This window comes from Pelodiscus sinensis, chromosome 1 (genome assembly GCF_052426305.1).
Source record: "Pelodiscus sinensis isolate ZL-2025 chromosome 1, ASM5242630v1, whole genome shotgun sequence".
Lineage (NCBI taxonomy): Eukaryota > Metazoa > Chordata > Testudines > Trionychidae > Pelodiscus > Pelodiscus sinensis.
The window spans coordinates 254,237,702-254,255,882 of NC_143052.1; the positions used below are offsets into that span (position 1 = coordinate 254,237,702).

At 44.2% G+C, this 18,181-nt stretch overlaps 1 protein-coding gene across 10 annotated transcripts in view; it reads left to right on the plus strand.

Moving 5' to 3' along the window:
- DOCK9 (dedicator of cytokinesis 9) overlaps positions 1–18,181 on the plus strand; it is a 307,165-nt gene that overhangs the window by 266,215 nt on the left and 22,769 nt on the right. For 6 of the 10 annotated variants that reach the window (XM_075918766.2, XM_075918768.2, XM_075918767.2 and 3 more), the window contains exons 44-45: positions 1,518–1,575; positions 9,090–9,196. In XM_075918766.2, the coding sequence (XP_075774881.1) occupies positions 1,518–1,575; positions 9,090–9,196 (165 nt within the window). Of the gene's footprint in view, positions 1–1,517; positions 1,576–6,036; positions 6,235–9,089; positions 9,197–18,181 lie in introns of all 10 variants that reach the window. The other 4 variants (XM_075918762.2, XM_075918765.2, XM_075918764.2 and 1 more) reach the window with 1 other exon arrangement.

Sequence of the window (18,181 nt, forward strand, 5' to 3'; positions counted from 1 at the left end):
AAAACTGGGTCCTTGAGCTCTCAGCAGATGATCCTCCAATCTCAAATTCTCAACGTCAATCAAACTGGCTAGATCCACAGTCAAACTGATCTTTCCTAAATGGGATCTCACATTGTTCTAAAAGTCCTGACTGGCCAACCCTTTTAACCCCTAACATCAATCTCGCCTTTTTGTCTATCCATTAACACCTGTTTTCTGGTCGCAAGTCTCTGAAATTTCAGCTTTATTTATGAAGGAACCACATTGCATGTTAGATGATGATAGGGTTGTATTGAGGACTCCAAAGTCTTTCTTACCAAAGATAAACTTTTTTAGTGTCTCACAGGAAACTGTCGTCCTGTTGTTCTGTCCAAAGCCACAACATAATATAGAAAAGCTATGATATAATTTGTGTATAGAGCCTAGACTTATACCTCTAGCATGCTTAACAAGGTCAGGTTCCTTGTTTGTCTCCTTTTACTCAAAGTACCAAGAACCTGGAGCTTCCAAATTATTTTTGACTGGATGGATCAAATAAAATATCATAGAGTAATATAAGGCATATGATGAACGTGCTCCTAATGTAATCAAAACACACTTTACCGGTCTGTAGCAAGGTCATGGACAGAAAAAGAGCTTGGGCTTTTACTGAAGAAATCTGTAGAGCAGCTATTTGGTCATTTCCTACTTTTGAGACACTGTAAAACACCATTGACTTTCTGTCCATAAGTGCTTCATGAAGTGATCCAAAAATAAATATTTTGCCATATTGGCAATTTCATGGTGGGTCTTTTTCCTCGCTCTGCCTTACTTTATCCCTCTCTATTTTCACTGTTCGTTTTCCCCAGATATCTCAAATGTGGGAGATGCTGAACTGCAGAATGGAAAATTTCTTACTCAATAACTTCCTTTCTGCTAGCAGCATATACCACAGTTCTAAGCTCTCTGGATGGATTATTAGCCAAGTAATTAAATTAAATTTTATATTTAGAGTTTATAGGCCAGATAAGCTATGGACAGTATGCTGTGAGTAGCATTGAAATTATTAATGCTAATCGTATTCTGAAAGTTTTTTGACACAGTTTTGAAATGAATCATCTGGGAGTAAGCCAGTGAAGGGGATGTGATCAGCACATAGGCTGTGTGACATTAAACCACCTATCGAACTATAAAAGGGGAACAGCCCAGATATTGCATAATTCTGGGAGATTCTATTAGGATAAAAGAAAATTCTCATTCTTTATGTGCTTCTTAATTGTTAATTTAATTTCTTGTTGAAATGAGACTACTTCTATTAAATGTACTTAAATCAAAGAATTAGGTGTCCAGTCTTACTTTGGCACATTCAGATTTTCTGCTTACTTAAATAGGAGTTGTGTGTGTTGTTAATTGCAGGATTAGGGTTTGTATCTTTTGCCTTTTAAAACTTGTGCCTCCTCTAGCTTTTTAAAATGTGTGTTTTCTGTATATATCAATTGTTAGAAATTCCATTATAATTCACATTTTATAATATTGTTACTGTTTTTATTTTGCTTTAGGCAGCAATGTGCTATGTCCATGTAGCAGCACTGGTGGCAGAATATCTGACACGCAAAGGTATGAATTTAAACTCCTTTGACTACTTCAGTATTTTTTTATTTTCATTATAGTTTGACACAGAAGGGTGACACATCTACCTTTGCCAAAAGAGGTCAGAATAAATGCAAATGTATCTCCCTTATTTTTTTTGAGGACACTTCCTTCAAAATTTATTATATGAACCACTTAATTTAAAAGTGCTCAAAGACTAGTCTATAGATTGTGTGCCAGCACACTCAACTTTATTATCTATGTCAATGCTCCTAGGTTCATTCACCAAAATAAATCACATAGCAAAAATCTACCCATTTTCAGAAAGGTTGCAGAAATTCAGCACCGCCTTGTGTTGTTCCAAAGCTCAAAAGGCCTACCACAGAACTCGGCCTTCAACTGTTAGGTCTTCTAACTTTATGCTTAGGGATCGCTTCAGTGGTGCATTCTTATATCAGGCATGTTCAAGGAGTGGGACCACTCCGCAAAACATATGAAGGATCAATAAAATGTCATGGCGTAGCTATTTAGCTACTTTAAAATAGTGATTAGCCCAGAGCAGTGACCACAAAGGTGTGTACATATGTCTTCAAGATATTCTGATTCTGTCAACTGATGCCAGCCTGGAAAGCTGGGGAGCACATTTTAAGGACCAAAATCTCATGCTATCTGGTTCTTGGAAGAAGGGGCTCCTAGCATAAATCTGGAGCAAAGAGTAGTCAAATTGGCACACTATTGATTCCAATTCAGTTTAAACAGGAACCAACATGATTAGTCATATATGTGGAATACTAAGGGGGAACAAGGAGCCCAGCACTAAACAAGGAAGCAGTGGTAATCATACAGTCAGCAAAGTACACTTTCTTGTATCTCTTGGTGTGGCTTGCATACGAACCAAAAGCTGGACTTGCTCAGCCAGGTGCAAACTTTGAGTACTATGTGAATAAGGTTTTTTAATTGCTTAAATGCTTGTATTTTCTTTCACCTCACCTAATTATACTTATATCAACACAAAGGAGCGAAAAGACTTCACCCAAGAGGTTAACTTCAGATTTTGGGGGGCATATGCTTTATCACACAGGTGGCCACAGGGTCTCCTCTCTGTTTTCACCCTTCCTATGACTAGAGAAGATGGTGCCATAAATAAAGCTAGACCGAGTGTCTAATCCTTGTCAAACCAGACAAGTGTTGTTCAAAAAACCTTGATTTACAGAGCTGAAAATAGGACCTCTGCAATAGCTTTTAAAAAGACTGGACATTCTCTTGCAAAGTCCTTTTCATCATCTGGACTTGAACCAGCTGCACTGAACAACCTGGATATTGTGTCACTTACACTGGCTCTGGCAGTACTCAGATCTCAAGGTAAATCAACTTTGGGGACCAGCCAGTGTGTCCCCACCATAGCAGGACCATTCCCCATCATGAGAGATGTCCTGCCACTGCTTTCTGCCCAGATCTTTGACACCGGAGTTAGGGAGGCAGGTTCAGAGACCTTGGGCACCGACAGTGGAACTTGAGGCACACTTTGCTGGTCACCCAATGAAGACACATCAAGGCATGTGGCTGCCTGTGAGTAACCCCTGGTGTCACCAAAGGCTCGGTACAGATCCTTGGTCTGGCCAGAGAATTAAAACCACTGGCCACCACCCCACCGTTGTCTCTGAAAAGGGGATCACCTCACATAAGTCCTACCTGGCAAATGATCCCCATTGCTTCCATTCCACCTCTCAGTACCAGTCACATAGCATGAGGTGTGTAACACTGGACTTCTAACACCAGTTCATCAAGCACTGTTGGTCACCCAAGTCACAATGAAAACGTTTGTCCAGCTCTGACCAGTTTATCTCCATACGTAGCAATCAGTACTACTCTGACAAGAGCTGTCATGCTACCCTGTTCTGGTTGCCATGTAGTGAATACACCAGCTATAGATCTGACATGGAGCAGGGTTCCCTAACATAGTGTGACAGCCTCCTGTGCCTATGGTGCCAATTACATCATCCGCACCAAAGCCCATCTTATGGCGCCAAGCGTATGGTCAGTGCAATGGTACCTGTGGAACCCTGGGGAGTTCACCCATCCTTCCCAAGCCTCTGAGTTGATGTCAGAAGCTTCAGAGAGGCCAGCAACTTTGATGTCCCAGCCCCCTCCGTAGCTGGAGGCTTCAGGAGGAAAAACCCCACAGGTTCAAGAGGACCCAGGGACCAGCTTGCCGAACCCACAATGGACGTTGAGGAGCCTGCGATACCGACATCATTCTCATCGCCAAAGTTATCATGGAATCTTCTCATCCAGTTCCTCAGGATGACTCTATGGCACACGAGAAACTACTGAGGAGAGTTGCCTTTAACTTGGGCCTGGAGGCGAAAGAATTGGAGGAGCTGTCAGACTTCCTGTTTGTCATCGTCAGCTGTGTAGCACCTGCTAGGATAGCTTTGTCTTTGTATGAGGGAATATCAGAGATCACCATCCTGTGGCACTGTGTTTCCCAATTTTATTTGGCTACGGAACCCTTTTAAGCTCTAAATAATTTTGCGGACCCCCTAATAACAGTCTAATATATGGAGCTGAAAAAGTAGACCACAAATAAGTAAGGATAATAATAAACAAATGCTAAACAAGGTTATGAGATCAATGTTTAGTTTAATTGCACATATCATATATAGTAGCCCATTGTCTGTGAGTCTGTAATGCTGACGTACACAGCCACGGCCCCTAGCCATGTACGTCAGTGCCCCGCCCCCTTCCCCTCCCTCCCTGGTGGTTTGGCTGAGAGCTGCGCTGCTCAGCTGGGCCCCGGCAGGCAAGCAAGCAGTGGCAAGTGGCTGCTGGGCCCAGCTGAGCCGCCACAGAGGGAGGGGAAGGGGGCGGGGCGGTGATGTACACGGCCGGGGGGCGGAGCCGTGTACGTCACTGTCCCCATTTCCCTCCCGCTGTGGCACTCAGCTGAGTGCTGCACCCCTCAGTCGGGCTGCTGGGGGAGCCAGCAGTGCAAGGGGCCATTTGGGCTCCCCCAGGGTGGGAAGGGAAGGGAGGGCGGTGACATACACGGCCCCGCCCTCTGGCTGTGTACGTAACCGCCCCGCCCCCTCCCTCCTGGCAGCCCGGCACCACAGCGGGTGGGAAGGGGAAGGGAGGGGGGAGAGAGGCAGGAGGAGGAGGAGAGCTGAGGGGGGGAGGCAGTAGGAGGGGAGGAGGAGAGAGAGAGAGAGAGAGACGGAGCAAGAGAGCTCAGGAGAGAAGACCTGAAAATCCCATCTTATGACGGGCTAATTGGCTAGTTTAAAAATAAAAATCACATAATGTTCATTCTTTTTTATTTTAAATCATAGAATGTTATTGTAATGGAATTTTCTCACAGAACCCCTATTTTCACTTTGTGGAACCCCAGGGTTCCAGAGAACACCATTTGGGAAACACAGCTGTAGCAGATTCTCTCCTCCTTGCTGCGCCCCTCTCTCTCCCCGCATCTCCAAATGGGCAGAGCGCACATAATTTTGTGCCAACTCAGGGGCGGGAGTATTTATACTTGCACCCAGCCACTACTTTCCTGGTGATTGAGGTCGTTAACTACAGGGACCAGCACACAAAACATAGGGCTTACCCCCAAGAACAAAGATACTTGATCTCTTTGGATGCACAGTGTATTCATCTTCTAGCCTGCAGATGAGTGGCCAGCCACCAGGCCCTCATTGGCTGCTATGATTTTAACATATGGTAAGGTATAGCCAAGTTTTAAAGAGCTCCCTTCTTGAAGGGTCCCACAGGGAATTCTTAGCAGTCTTCTGTGCTGCCTCTTGCACCATGGCCTCCACAGTCTCCATGTGGTGAGCTTCCTGGCTTCTTTTCTCAGGATTATCTGCTGTGGTTTAGCAGTCAATGCAGGACATTCCCTTCAACAGCCATGCCCTGTTTGCAGAGCAAACAGAGATAGCAAGATACACAGGTTAAAGGACTCCCATACCATCCTGAAAGTCCTGGGGCTTTGCATCCTGGGCCGGGGGCACCTAAGCAGTTCAGACCACAACTGCCTCAAGACTGGGGGCAGGAGGGCAGTCACAGCAGGACCTGTGTCACAAAAAGGACAAAGGGTTACACGCACCACCGAGCCACCCACCTCCTCCCTCTGCCCAGATGGGCTTGACCTGAACAAAACAGGGGACCAAGAAATTATTTTGAGAGTGCATCAGACTGTTCCCCAGATCCATTGTCCCAGTTTTTTTCCAACCACCTTTTTTTTTTCCCCCTCTCTGCACGGACCACTATAACCTTGTACCCTGGATCCTGAACACAGTATCCCAGGACCATATCCTCTAGCTTCTTTCTGTTCCTCCTGCCACTTCTCTTTCCTGTCCTGCTTCAGGGACCCTTCTCGAGAGTCTCCTCATGCAGGAGGTGCAAGGATTACTGCAGCTGGGTGTGGTGGAGGAGGTTTCTCTTGAGTACAGGAACAGAGGGGTTTATTCCTGATTCTTTTTAATCCCAAAGGCCAAGAGTGGTCTCTCTCCCATTCTGGACCTGCAAGACCTCAACGGGTACTTAAAGAAACTGAAGATATGCATGGTCTTCCTGGCCTCCATCATTCCCTCCCTGGATCCAGGAGACTGGTATGCCACTCTCAACCTGAAGGACGTATACTTTCATGTAGTGATCTTCCCAGACCACCAACGCGTCCTCCAATTTATGGTGGGTTCCTCACACTACTAATTTGTGGTCCTTCTTTTTTGGCCTGACTAAAGTGCCAAGTGTGTTTACAAATGCGTGGTGGTGGTGGCTTACCTCAGGCGCTTGGGTATCCAGATATACCTGTACCTCAGTAATTGATTGATCAAAGTCAGCTCACAATGGGCCATGGGAAACAGTCCTGGGGTCATTCAGGCTAGCATGTGGGCAATGGCTTCTACCTGTAAAAAAAACCTGAGTCATGCATAGACAAGTAACTTTCCCATATGATGGCTCATTTGACTGGACATCATCTTGTGGACTGTTTTTTTTTTTTTTTCCAAAACAAAGGAGAACAAAGGACATATCTGCCCTGGACAGAAACTATAAAATATCCTGGAAGCATGACCATTTCACCTTTTTCCAGCTTCTCTACTGCTGTCTGGACTATGGACTTCTACCATGAGAACATTCTAACAAAAGGACTCGGGTCATTCCAATTATTTGGAAGTAACCAGCTACTTGACTTGAGCCACCAGTTTGTTCCCATCACTACTTCAAGCCTGAACCAAGAACTGTGCAGTTGTGTGTATTTGATTCCTTTAACTATTTTAATTCTCACCTTTCTTTCTTTTATACTTAAGTTTTTAGATACTAATGGATTGGCAACAGCGTGATTTCTGGATAAGATCTGATTTATATATTGACCTGAGTGTTGGGGATCAGAGGAACCTTTTATTTGAGGAGTATGGTTTTAATTATAACACATCTTTATAAACAGTGCTTTGATGGTAATACAGAGAAACTGAAGTATCTGAGCGAACTGCTTTTCTGACTTCTTGTTAGCTTACATTGCAAGACAATTTGTCCCTCATCCCGCACCGGGCTGGAGCCATTTTGCCGCGAGCACCTGGGAAAGCTCTGTCCACATGTTGCCTTTGCCTGATGGCTCTGCCCCATGGGAATCCGGGTCAGTAGGACCTCCAGAAAGTAATGCTTGCAAGGGAGTGCAAAGCAGGGCAGCCATGCTGAGCCACCTGTTTCCTCCAACCCAACAGGAACTACCCCAGTGAAGTGCCCTGCACCGCAGCCCTGAGTCTTCTCCTGCACCCTGACTCCCTCAGACTCTGCACCCCAACCAATTCCTGAGCTCTCTCTTTCATCCAAAGTCCCGAACTTCCTCTTCCATTAGTACTTGTGGCTATCTCCACCTTTCACTACCCAATCAAGGGTCAGTGTTTTCTCACAACATGACAGGCAGATCCTTGAAAGGCTTCGAAAGATTCTTCCCATGGTATGGACCCCTGTCCCACAGCGAAATCTTAACTTGTTTCTCTCCAGGCTCACAGACCTGCTCTTTGAGCAGCTGGACTACTGCTCCCTTTTTCCACCTCTCATGGAAGTTTGCTTTCCTGGTGGCAGTGACATTGGCAAGATGAGTCTCTGAGATTAAAGCTTTGACCTCAGAGGCACCATACACAGTCTTTTATAAAGACAAGGTCTAGCTGCAACCTCATCCAGACTTCCTTCCGAAGGTGTTTACCTTCGTATGAACCAGGACGTCTTCCTCCTGATGCTGTGACCCAGACAAAGTGCCAGAGAAGAGAGGTATCTTCACATTGGACATCCAAAGTGCCTTGGCTTTCTATTTAGAAAGTACAAGCCTTTCCATAAATCAACTCTGCTCTTTATCACTACAGTGTATAGGATGAAGGGCCTTCCAGTTTTCTCAGATAGGATTTACAACTGGATCACTTTTTGCATAAAGACATGTTACAAGCTTGGGGATGGGGGGGGGGGGGTCAGAGGGTGCCAGAGCTGGACCCCTATGAATACTGCTGAGGGGAAAACTTTCTATGCCACTACATGTGGCAGGCACACACAGCTTATATGGAATGAACATGAACAACACATCTTGAAGAACACCAGTTACAGAAAAAGGTAACTGTCTTTTCCTTTTTGCCAGCAGCATATCCTACAGATCTACCTACACTGAATGACTTAAGCCAAAAAGTCAGATGCTTTACTATGGGACTATTTTTGGTCTACTATACATAGGTAGTTTGGTTACCTCTGGAGTATTTGTTGTTAATATTGGTATAGAACTTTCTGCAGCTAAGGACTTCATTTTAAATATTTTCAACTTGACTAGATCCTTTCCTCTTAGCCTTTCATAAAACTTCTCTGGACCTGAAATATATTAATTTATTTGCATTTATTTTGAGAGATACTTTTTCGTGATGTGTTGACTACATTGTTTTTTGTCAGCTCCTATGTTACTACTTACATTAGGAAATCCTAACTCTCTGCATCACCGAATTAACTAAGTTACCACAACAGACTATGAACTTTGTTAATTCACTGATACAAGTTTTCATGTTATCTGGAAACACTGTAAAAAAATCTTCACAGGGTGATTCATTGTGTTTATTAACTTTATGCAGTTTGCAGAAGTACACTGTGCTACCACCTTACCTCTTGGAAAATTTATATTCAAAACTTTGGTAATTTTTGGATGCATACTTTAATATTTTTCACTTTTTGTTTTAGCATAGAAAGCATCCTGCATTACAGGAGAAATAAAGTGAGGCAAAAGAACAGTAAATCCTCTTACATCTTCAATGATAAATATTATCCATTAATATATTGGTCTTGAACCACCTTGGGATTTTTGGAGGAGAGAGAATAGAAAATATTGCTGAAATGTTTACTTCTTACAATGTCTAAAGTAAATATTAAAGATCTGTTAGCTTAAATTGAGCACTTTGCAAATTTTTCTTCAGCATTTTGGTGGTAGATGCATTCAGATATATTAGGATGAGTCCCGTTACAAGTTGGACAGCAATGAACTTTACTGTGTGTTTCTTTTTCAATAATAGGAATGTTTAAACAAGGCTGTACCACTTTCAGAATAATCACACCAAATATAGATGAAGAAGCTTCAATGATGGAGGATGTTGGCATGCAAGATGTTCACTTCAATGAGGTGAGTAAGCAAAATTCAGATATATTAAAATTAACTCATATAAACTCATATTCGTAGGCGTAAATAATGATTAATAGGCTACAAGTCCCCCCCCTTTGATGGGGTGATAGCAGCAAGAAGGTACCCCATCACACAAAAACAGAAGGTGGGGTGGAAAAGTGAATGCATCTCTTGATATTTGGTTCCGGATACAACCTCGGAAATAATAGGAAGATGTTCCCCTTCCCTGGTCAGAAAATAACTGGAACAGGGTGCTGCCATGAATATTGAGATAGAAAAGCAACCTTACAATAAAGAAATCGAGGCATAAAAATCATCACTCCCATAACTCCTTGGATGATGACCCATACTTTAAGATTAAAAGTTTCCCATGAGGCATACAGTGTGGGTTCATCCCCTTCCAAATGGACCCAACTGCCTGTTGGGCCTTATTCATGTAATTGGTAAATTGAATCAAATAAGTGTCTTTACGGTGTACTAATTGTTTTAAATTTAATCCCAAGGACGGGATGTGGACCAAAAATGTAGGAGTACTTTAGACTACTAAATCTTGATAGTGGTGTGACATAATACCAATTCTCAAAAGCGTGGACGGGAAAGATCCCTTGACTACCAATAGAGGTGAATTGCTTAGGCACAAAACAGAAATTTGGATCTGACACTGGACACTCCAAGGAACCATACTGAAAAATTTTTTGATTAGTGACTTTGCAGTATTGGCCACCATAGGTCACCCTCTCTGTAAGGATCTTCCATCTGGTCAGTTGGACTGCACAGATCGATGATGAATGATTATGTAACTCTCCCCAGAGTCCATACAGGATAGTATCTGCCTCGAACACATTACACCTACAAATGAACCAAGGCCCCTTTTCAGAGCAACAGAAAATCTGTGGAACTTTCCATGTTCGGGTTGGTGTATGATAGACCACCAGGGGAGGTACCTCCATCCATTCTTTGTAGATGCCATCTTTGAGGTAACCTATGGACTCGACTGCAGCCAACTGCTCAAATACATCCTTGCTTGGATCAAATGCAGGCAAAGAGACCGTGAATGACACATACAAGGACTTCATCACAGCACAGGTCTTAGAGACCGAACAGCTGTCTCTGTTGGGGTATGGTGTCACAGATCCAAATTGTCTCATAATTCCAAAGGACGTTTGGGGACAGTCTCTTAAGCAAGTGGATCTCTCCCTTACAGGCCCCTGAAAACATTTTGGACAGTACCAATTAAGTAACTGCTCATCCTTAATTAAATTCCCATTGTAAGGGAAAGCAGAGTTTCCGTAATTGTATCAATAACATATTCCCTATTGGCAGAGCAGATAATTTCCTTACCCATGGCTAGGTCTTTCTTTTGATTATTATTTTGGGCAATTAACTGGTTAATCTTACGTTGGGTTTCATTCAAAAGTTCTGCAATGTCCTGAATGTTATAGACGGTGAACCGCTCTTCTTAAGCCAATCCCTTAATCCCTAACAACATTGGGTTTAAAATTTGATTAGCTTCCTCTTCCAACACTTAGTTTAAATGTTTACAAATTTTGTGGAGGTCCATATGGTTCCAGATCGACGTTCCTGAACCAAATACCCCCAAGGCAGACCCCAGAATTGCCAGAGGGTCTAAACCACATTTTGGCTGAATAGGAGCTGGTTTACCAGGCAGATTAGCTACCCCAAGTGTTGCAAGATCTTGGACTTGTTGCTGATATGCAGTAACCTTATCCACAAGAAGCACTGAGAAGAACAAAGCTACCTTAGTGGATTTACAATAATTAAATTCTCCCAATTGCCAATTAGACAAATTTAATACCACTGGGACATGCATAAAGTGAACCTGATTAATTAATACCCCTTGCACAGTAGTAGTGGTAGAGACGCTGGCTGGGCCAGGACTCATTGTGGGACATGACAGTTCTTCCTCCATGAGGCCATCATAGTCATAATCCACTAGGGGGTTCCGCACCTTGAGTTCATAAAATATGTTTACTATATATTTCTTAATTTGTATAGTGTCTCGACACCCCAATAACTTATTTGGTCAAGACTAATCTGAGTGATTGTTCAATTGCCCACTGGAATTGGGCTGTAATACAAACCTCATATATCCCTTCATCTACATAATCCAGTGTGTGTAGGGTTAAACTTCCTCCTGACAGAGTTATCACAACTGGCCTTCCCGTACCACTCCCCGAAGGTAATTCTGTTAGATAGGGGTACTGAGTGAGACGGGGAGTTCACATAATTACTACATCCTTCCCCTTTTGAATGGCAGAGAAGTACGTTGGTCAATCAGTACTTGAAGGTAATGCCTTCCCTTCTTGTACCTATAACATGCCCCGAATTGGTTGGTGGACAAAGCCCAAATGAGGACTGATTTTAACAAACCCTGCGGCTTTGTCCTTAGTGGGCAATTGAACAATCACTCAGATTAGTCTTGACCAAATACGTTATTGGGGTGTCGAGACGCTATACAAAGTCCTGCTTGATACCTGCCAGCCATCAATGCTAGCGTATCACGCAATACTAAAGAGGTCCTATTGGTCCACCCTTTAAAACTGGTTTTAAATTCCCCTAGATTTGGGGTATAAATCCAATTTATAAGATCCGTATAATTTCTTTGAATTCCCACTTTTGTCTCTTCAATCCAATTCCAAACAACAATTACAGTGACCTCTCGACTTAAATTATCCACAATCCGAGATAAAAGGTTTGATGAACTGCTGCCGGACTCTTTGGCAGAAGAGTAAAGTATATTCATCACCCAGATTAATGACGAGAACCTGTTCTGTTGTCTTTAATACCACATGACTTCTCAGGTTGGCGACTTGGGCTTTAACCTGTTGGCAAAGGCATTTGCTGGAGTTTTGGGCTTCGGTTACAGTCTCTTTCACCCAGGTTTGGGTTTCAAGTCCTTGAAGTGCGTACAGTTCAGTTTTCAATATAGTGAGGATCAAATAATAAATCAGAAGTCCCACGATCCATTTCATAATGAAAACAGCTTAGTCGCTCACACCGACTCCAGCTCTGGAGGAGGCTCCACAGGGGTCAGTTCACCAAGTGCCTGGGGAACAGCCTGCTCCAGAGACCTAGATGATTGATACAACTTTAACTGGTTAGCATGGTAGATCTTATCTTTGCACCTTTTTCCTGTTATTCTGATCTTATACACTGTAGGGCTTAGTTTATCAATGATTCGAAAAGGTCCAATCCACCGACTACACAGCCCACGTTCAGGGGTTTTATATGACAGAAGCATTACTAAGTCCCCAACTCTCCAAGTGTTCTCTCTTTGGTTTTTATCAAACCAGGCCTTGGCCTTATGTTTTGATTTCCCTAATCTAGATGCTACCTGCAGGTCGACCTGATTCAAATGTTCCTTCAAATTCTGCAAGTACGTATCCATTTTGCTTCCGTCTAGTTGAGTACCACTGGTTTGCCAAATCAGATGTTCAGGAAGTCTCATGTTTCTTCCTGTCATGACTTCAAAAGGTGTTTTCTCAGTAGAGGCTGTAGGGGTTGTTAGTTCTATAGTAAATTATACAGGTCTATAGTTAGTACCTGTAAATTGTTGGACTTCTAATTCTTTTGAAGAGACTTTGCCTGGGGGACGGGGCATGCCCTGCTCCCCTGGCTTCAAAGCCTATGTAGAGTGCTGCAGGCCCATCTGGGTCAGCCATCCACATGTTGACTGCCTTCTTTGCATAGGGGAAGGATAAAACTTGGATAACTGTCGCATTTGCAGGTCCCTACATCCCAGAACTATGAAAGAGTGAAGCATTCATCTTAGTGTGCTCTAAATGTAGTCCACACTTGCCCCACAGGATATGGGTCAGACTCGGCACCGAGTATTGGTGCCTCAGTGCGCAATGCACCACTGACGGTGATGGCTCAGTGCCTGTCATCACTCTCAGTCCCAGCTAGGCTGGCTAGGAAGCCAGGCAAAGACAAATCCCCTGAAAAGGATAAGGGGAAGAAGAGGGACCAGCCAGCGGACAGGTCAGAAAAGCCTCAAAAGGCACTGAGCCCGGAATCTGGGCCACATTCATCGGTGCCAGAGGTCCATCTCCTCCACACTGGAGGCCTTCCAGGCTGCATTGGACACAAGTGCCATGCCAGTACTGCCCCTGAGTGGGGCCCTGACACAGGGTTAAATCACCATTCACCCCCAATATCCTGGCATGGTTCGATCATGCTGTTCTCTGGCATCCGACAGGAGAGCACTCTGAGGCAACTGTAGATCTGCACGTGAGAGACCGGGGCACGACGTGTACTCTCCCATGTCACTAGAGTTGGTGCACAGACCTATGAAGGCATGCATCTCCCAGCACCAAAGGCATTGAAGGACTCAACAGCCCGCCAAGACCTCCTGAGGAACATGGCTAACAAATTGGGCCTCCAGGCTGAGGAGATGCAAGAGACCTTGGACTCATCATTGGGGTCCTGGGGCAAACTGGACCTGGCAGGTTATCCATGCCCCCTGCATGAGGCGGTCACCAAGATTGCCAAGACTCTCTGGCAAACACTCTCTTGCATCCCACTTGTATCCAAGGGAAGGTGGGGGGAACCACAACAATCTCTACACCTACCCGCTACCAGAGAAAGGCCAGACAGCCCCCACTCCCAAGAATAAAGACTTGAAATGCTTGGACTTGTTGGTATAAAGATTTATTCTTCGGCCAGCTTTCAGCTAAGAATGGTGAACCATCGGGCTTTGTATGAGGTGAATAGCTGGCAGGTGCTGGCCAGATTTGAGACCTCCTTTCCAGAAGCTTTCTGCAAGGAGTATAAGGCCCTGATTGAAGAAGAGTCCTCAGTGGTACTGTCAGCCTTGTAGGCGGCGTCTGATGCCGCGGACTCAGCTGCCCGTTCTGTGGCTTCCGCCATCTGCATGAGGCGTGCGGCCTGGCTTCTACTTTCAGGCCCGTCTCTGGAGGCACAGCACTCCATTCAGGACCTCCCTTTTGACCAGGGGGCTCTCTTCACAAAACAGATGGAGACTACCTTCCATGGGCTAAAGGATTCCCGTATGACCTTGAAAACTCTAGCCTCTATGTCCTGGAAGAGGCTTAAGCCCCAGTCCTCTCAACCAAAGTACCAGCATCCCTGCTAGGAGAGTGCCTGTTCACACTCTAAGCCCCCCAAACAAAAAAAGGGCCACCATACTCCATCTGGCCATCAACCAAACAGCCAGGCAAAACCCTAAGGCAAGCGTTCCTTTTGAGAGTGCACCTGGGGACAACATGCAAGACTCCCAAGATCCTGCCCACGTGTTCTCCTTCAGGCTCCATCCATTCCTCCCAGCACGGAGGGACGTTACACTCAACCATTGGGTCCTAGCCATAGTCCAACATGGCTCTTTCCTCCATACTACCCTCCCACCCTGTCCCCCCGTACCTCTTCAGGGACCCTTCTCATTAGCATCTTCTCGAGCAGGAGCTATCCAAGTTGCTCCAGGTGGGAACAATGGAGAGGGTACCACCAGAGTTCAAGAACCAAGGTTTTGACTTTTTGATCATCAAGGCAAAAGGGGGCCTACAGCCCATATTGGACTTGCAGGGCCTCAACAAATATTTGGTCTGCCTCAAATTCCTCACTATCTCCTTGGCCACTATAATTCCTGATCTGGATCATGGGGACTGGTATGCTGCCCTCTACCTCAAGGATCTGTGCGTCCATATTGCCACCTCTGAAGGTCACAAGCTCTTCCTGAGATTCATAGAGGGAAAGAACCACTAACAATTTGCTGTCCTACTCTTTGGCCTATCTACAGCCCCCAGGGTTTTCACTAAGTGTATGTCAAAGGTTGCAGCATACCTAAGGAGTCAGGGTGTATAGGTGTGTACCCTTACCTGGACGATTGGCTCGTCAAGCGTCCATTGAGTCTAATGATGTTAAATATCTACTAATTGACTGATCTAATAGTCAATGCATTTTGCATCAAGTATTTGATTAGTCAGTAGGGCAAAAGCACCACGTGGAGCCCCAAGATCAGCTGGGGACTCCAGCTGATCGTGGGCTCCGCGTGGAGCTGCCACTTTGAAAAGCCATGTGCAGCCTGACACTGGGCTCCCCACAGAGCCCAGGGTAAGCGGAGGAGTCCCCAGCTGATCCCGGGCTCCGTGTGGTGTCGCCACCTTAAAAAGCTGTGAGGAGACTAATGCTGGGCTCCCCACAGTGTTTCAAAGCACAGCACCACACAGAGCCCTGTAGCAGTGTTCGGAGGGTCTCCTCTACACCTTCACTCCATTTCTTCTCTTCGAAAAAGTCCTGCAAAAGATCAAACAGGGCAAAGCAATGGTGATACTCGTTGCATTGGCCTGGCCTCACCAGCATTGAAATGGGACACATGGCCAGGGGCTTGAATGGAGGACCCGTGAGCTGCGCCAAGACCAGATTCAGGTCCCACTGCAGGAGAAGGTCTCTGGCCTGAGAGTGGAGGTGTTCCAGGCTTCTGAGGAACTGAGAGGTGACATCATGGGAGAATACCAAATGGCCTTGCATAGGTGGAAGAAACACAGAAATGGCTGCCAGGTGGAGACTAATGGTGGCCAAAGCAAGGCCTTGCCGCTTCATATGGAACAAGTAGACCAGGATTTCCTGAAGGGAAGCTTCAGCTACATAGCTCTCAAGAGAAGGCCTTCCTTGTGTCCTTATTTAGTACATGTGTGTGCCACTCCAGGGGGTCCTGGAGAACTCGGCTTCTAAGAGTACTGCTTAGGGGAAAACTCCAGTACCGGTGCATGTTGCAGGCACACGCAACTATGTTGAATGGACATGAGCAATACATATCGAAGAACACCAGTTACAGAACAGGTAACTGTCGTCTTTTATTGAACTGAGCCGGGGATGCCTGTATTCTAATCTTAATTCTCTAGTGTGGTTTTAGTGGAGTCATGTTTAACCTTTCTGCCTCAGTTTCCTCATCTATAAATGTGGACCGTAATATTTATTGATTATTTCACAAGGGGACAGTGACAAAACAATTTTGTATACTCCCCAGTATGTGTATAAAATCCATGAGTGACTGGGGTTCTAATATTTCCCATCCCTCCGTTTGACTGAAGAATTGTTCCTTGAAAAAAATTAGGATTAGCTCATTTGAAAGGCTTCTTGGTTCACACACATTCTGAAGAACTCTCTCAGTTCAAAAGGTCTCTTAATTCATGGTTCACTTATACCATGTATACCATACTCATTCTTCTGAGTGATTCAGCAATCATTTTCTTTCTGATTAGAGTTGATTAGGAGACATTTATAAGAATTTCTTACCAATAGTCATCTGTGCAGCATTCCAAATCTAACTGTCTCATAATTAAATGTGCTAGTATACTTTACCAGTGTACCTTCTGTATCCCTCCCGTTTAGCAACACTCATGCACCCTCATCCCCCCAAAAATCTACTGCTTCCATTGAGTCACCACATCCTAACAGAGTTCAGCTTCATATCTCAGTATTCCCATGGAACCAGGAATAAGCCAAGAGTTCAGTTTATATTGTTACAACCTGTGAGGAGATCTGGCCTGGTCAAATTCAATTTGTATTCAGTCCAATTAAAGTTTATATTAGATTGGATCAAACAAATATGAGATTAACTGGTTATAAACTAGAGGATACATGGTTAATCATTGTGATCTGTGTATGATCCAAATAGCCTCTGGTATGCCAATGTCAGGTCTAGATTCTTTAAGGAAGCAGACTTGGTAACAAGTGTATTCGGATATATTTTTCCAAAATTGGACTCTACTATATTCCTGCAACCTCTGTAAAACTTCCTTCAAGCTCCTTGTTGAGCAGCAGATCCACTCATGCATTTAAGGTTAACATACATACTGTTTCAGATTTTATAAATTACAAGTGAGAACCAAAGATACTTTGTTAGCGTGACTTCATGGAGCCATGCTTTTAAAAAAAAATCAGTACTTGTACACTGTAAGCAGATTTTGATATTTACATTTTTCAAAGGTAAACATATATTGTAGAGTAGTGATGCGTGTTTAGTTTTGAGCATCTGATGAGCAATACAAATTCAACAAATATGATTGAAAAAATTAATTTAGAATTTGAAGATAACAGTAAATTCTATGGCTTAGTGGTTTAAAGCAGTGCTTCTCAACCAGTGGTATGAATACCCTTAGGAGTACTTGAGAGAAGTCTGGGGGATGCATCAGTACAACTGCAATTTGGAGAAAACTGAATTTTTGTTTTAAGTTTTACAGCGATTTATTATTTTTGTACTTTCTACACCCAAAAATTTCATCACCCAACCAGCTACTGTTAAGTTGTTTAAACAAAGTTTTGCAATGGTAGAAAAAATGTTGTGTGTCTGAAAACTGTAGGTACTGGAGGTACTTCTATTTTTTTAAGGGGTACTTTATAAAAAAAGGTTGAGAAACACCGATTTAAAGTATGTATCTAATACGAGGACTTTTACCACCTCCCTCTCTTTTTCCATGCCTGTCCCTTCCATTGCCCGGAACTTACCATAGCCAGGGTGAGAGGCTTCTACACGCTCTCCTTCTTTTTCTGTCCCAGTCCCTCCAGCAAATCCATTGCCAGATCCTTACCATCCAGCCCCTTCATAGGAGGGTTAAGGTTGGCTGTAAGAATTGGGAGTTTGTTCCCTGCTATACCAAACACAGTAGTCCCCAACTGCCCCTATCCTTTAATGAAGACTTCTTTTTAAGTCCTTTTCCAAGCCATTTATTCGATCACTGTATATCTTTCCTATGGAGTAACTGCCCTGGACATCGACCCCACACTTAGGGTATATCTACACTAGCCCCCTAGTTCGAACTAGGGCGGCTAATGTAGGCATTCAAACTTGCAAATGAAGCCCGGGATTTAAATATCTAGGGCTTCATTTGCATGTTCCTGGGAGGGCGCCATTTTTAAATCCCCTTAGTTCGAACGGACTGCCCGTGGCTACACGCGGCAGTCAGAAGTTAATCCGAACTAAATCCTTAGTTTGGATTAACTGTT